Source organism: Hipposideros armiger, unplaced genomic scaffold (genome assembly GCF_001890085.2).
Source record: "Hipposideros armiger isolate ML-2016 unplaced genomic scaffold, ASM189008v1 scaffold_33, whole genome shotgun sequence".
Lineage (NCBI taxonomy): Eukaryota > Metazoa > Chordata > Mammalia > Chiroptera > Hipposideridae > Hipposideros > Hipposideros armiger.
In genome coordinates, this window is record NW_017731383.1 from 1,696,323 (window position 1) to 1,698,519 (window position 2,197).

At 65.9% G+C, this 2,197-nt stretch overlaps 2 protein-coding genes across 2 annotated transcripts in view; both read left to right on the forward strand.

The window, feature by feature from the left end:
- LOC109380144 (BRCA1-associated ATM activator 1-like) overlaps window positions 1–2,197 on the forward strand; it is an 18,493-nt gene that overhangs the window by 2,449 nt on the left and 13,847 nt on the right. The window lies entirely within an intron of this gene.
- LOC109380182 (BRCA1-associated ATM activator 1-like) lies at window positions 7–2,191 on the forward strand. Its single transcript, XM_019637492.1, has 4 exons — window positions 7–395; window positions 1,048–1,166; window positions 1,242–1,428; window positions 1,671–2,191. The coding sequence occupies exons 1-4, from the start codon at window positions 287–289 to the stop codon at window positions 1,790–1,792; spliced, it is 537 nt and encodes a 178-aa protein (XP_019493037.1). The 5' UTR covers window positions 7–286; the 3' UTR covers window positions 1,793–2,191.

Genomic DNA, 2,197 nt, shown 5'->3' on the forward strand with positions numbered 1-2,197 from the left:
GGAATGCTCCCAGAGGTGGGGGCTGCCCCGTTCCCTGAGCAGGCACGGTTCATTGGAGGGGGCAGGGTGTGGCCATCCGCCCGGGCTGCTCCTGGGGCCTGGGGAGGCACTTCCTAGCAGCTCCCATGGGGCCCCACGTCAGTGGCCTGGGTGCCTCACGGTCCTGCCAGGAAGCTGTTTGTCAAGAGGGTGCCCAGATGCCCAGCACCGGCTCCTCTGCCCCAGACTTGCTGGGGCCAGTAGGAGGGCAGCCAGCTTGCCTCAGGGCCGGGGAGCAGCATTTGCCATGTCCTCTGTCCTCAGTCCACAGGCCCTGAGGGCCGAGGCCTTCGGTGTTCTCCTCCAGCCCCTGGCCTGTGTCCTGAAAGCCGCTGCTCAGACTCCTGGGCTCCCAGGTACAGCCCTTGGGAAGAGTGGGCCGGCGTGGGAGGATGGGACCCTGGATCGGGGCAGGCGAGGGGCAGCGGGATACCCACTTGCTGCCCCAGCTTGGGGTAAAGGTGGCTGGATGTGGGCTGCCGTCTCAGCTGTGACGGCAGCCCGCATCTTCACGTCCTTCACTGGAGTGAATGGGCAGCGTCGCCCCAGTGGGCACCGTGGTGGCTCCAGAGCAGCCGGCCTTGGTTCCCCTACCCCAGGCCGTGGGCCTGAACCAGAACAGGTGCACGGGCCTGGCTCTCACCTGTCCAACCCCATCTGGGCTCTGTGATGGACGGGCGGGTCTCCTCTGCTGTGATTCGACTTGCCTCAGCCACACGGCGGGTGGAGGATTAGAGCAGGACTCGACGCTGGTGCTCGTGTGGGGCGGAGGGCTGAGCCTCCTGACCCAACGGGCTGTGGGTAGAGCTGGGGCTCGATTGCTCATGAGCCCTGTAGACAGGTCCAGACCCCAGCTCTGGCCAGCTGAGCCAGCCGCACACTCGGAACCCCCAGTCCTGGTGTCCGACGCGGCGCAGTGGCCGAGGGCGTGGTGACCGGTGGCGAGGCTTGTGGTGGCTGTGCAGGAGACGCCCACTAAGCAGGAGCTATTTCTGGCTCCACCCCCAGGCTTGCCAGCCGGGAGCATGAGTGACTCGGCGGTGGTGGACGCGCTCCTATCCTCCAAGTCGGCCTGTGTGGGTCTCCTGTGCCAGACCCTGGCCCACGTGGAGCTGCTGCAGCCGATGGTAGGTGTGGCCCTGGCTGGCTTCCACATGGGCGGCGGGCCTCGCGGCCTTTGCTGACCCTCCCTTCTCCCTCAGCCCCAGCGCCCCTCACCCTGGCCCCAGGCGCCGCTGCTTGGGGCTGCAGTGACAATCCTGCGGTTCTGCAATGGCTCGGCAGCCCCCACCTCCGACAGGGGGGGCCGCCTCTGTGTGATCCTGGCGGGCTGTGTCCGGGTGCAGCGAGCAGCCCTTGATTTCCTGGGGGTGCTGTCTCAGGGGACAGGTGAGTGAGAACGCGTTCTCCCGCACAGCTCGTGTTGGGCAAGACCCACAGCCACACTTCCCTTGCTGTGCACAGATGTCCTGGGACTGCTGTCTCTTGCGTGTTGTCTCTGGGGCGGGGCTTCGGCTGACCAGTGGGTTCTGTCCCCTGCTGTCCTTGGATTGACGTAGTCCCTCCTGTGCTGGGGAGGCCCTGAGGTGGGAGGTTGGGGTGCTTCACCTACCTACCCACGTCTGCCTCAGGCCCCCAAGAGCTGGTGACACAGGTGTTTGCTGTCCTCCTGGAATACCTCAAGAGCCCCGACTCCAGCCCCACGGTACAGACATGGGGTACAGGGGGAAGGCGGGGAGGGGGCGGGAGGTAGAGGTGGGGGGACCCCCTGCCAGCCCTCACTGGGGCCAGAGTCACTGCTCAAAGTGAGTTTTGAGGGGCAGGACTGCACGGGGTTTTGCCCAGGGCCTGGCGCTCGTGAAGACGGGGTGCTGAGGGCGCTCAGCCAGGGAACGCAGGTGACGTCCAGGTTTCTTAGGGGGCTCTCGACGGGAGATGTGAATGAGCCAGGTGGCCCCTGTGCTTGGGGTCCAGACGCTCAGCCGTGTTCCCTGCAAACATACCATCCTTACGGCATACGGTTGAGTTGGGCCCTGGTGGGTGCAGAGTTAATGCCACACGCCTCTAAGCCGGTGATGCGAGAGCTGGGCGACAGGCCTGCCGGGGTGGGTTCCTGGGCTTTGGGGCAGAGGTGCCCTGTGTAGTTTGTGGTCTCGGG

Bases quoted from the DNA above. Each gene is read 5' to 3' on its own strand.
- LOC109380182 (XM_019637492.1), top strand. From the start codon at position 287: ATGTCCTCTGTCCTCAGTCCACAGGCCCTGAGGGCCGAGGCCTTCGGT. The intron at 1,167-1,241 runs GTAGGTGTGGCC...CTTCTCCCTCAG, and splicing joins TGGAGCTGCTGCAGCCGATG to CCCCAGCGCCCCTCACCCTG. The intron at 1,429-1,670 runs GTGAGTGAGAAC...CGTCTGCCTCAG, and splicing joins GGTGCTGTCTCAGGGGACAG to GCCCCCAAGAGCTGGTGACA.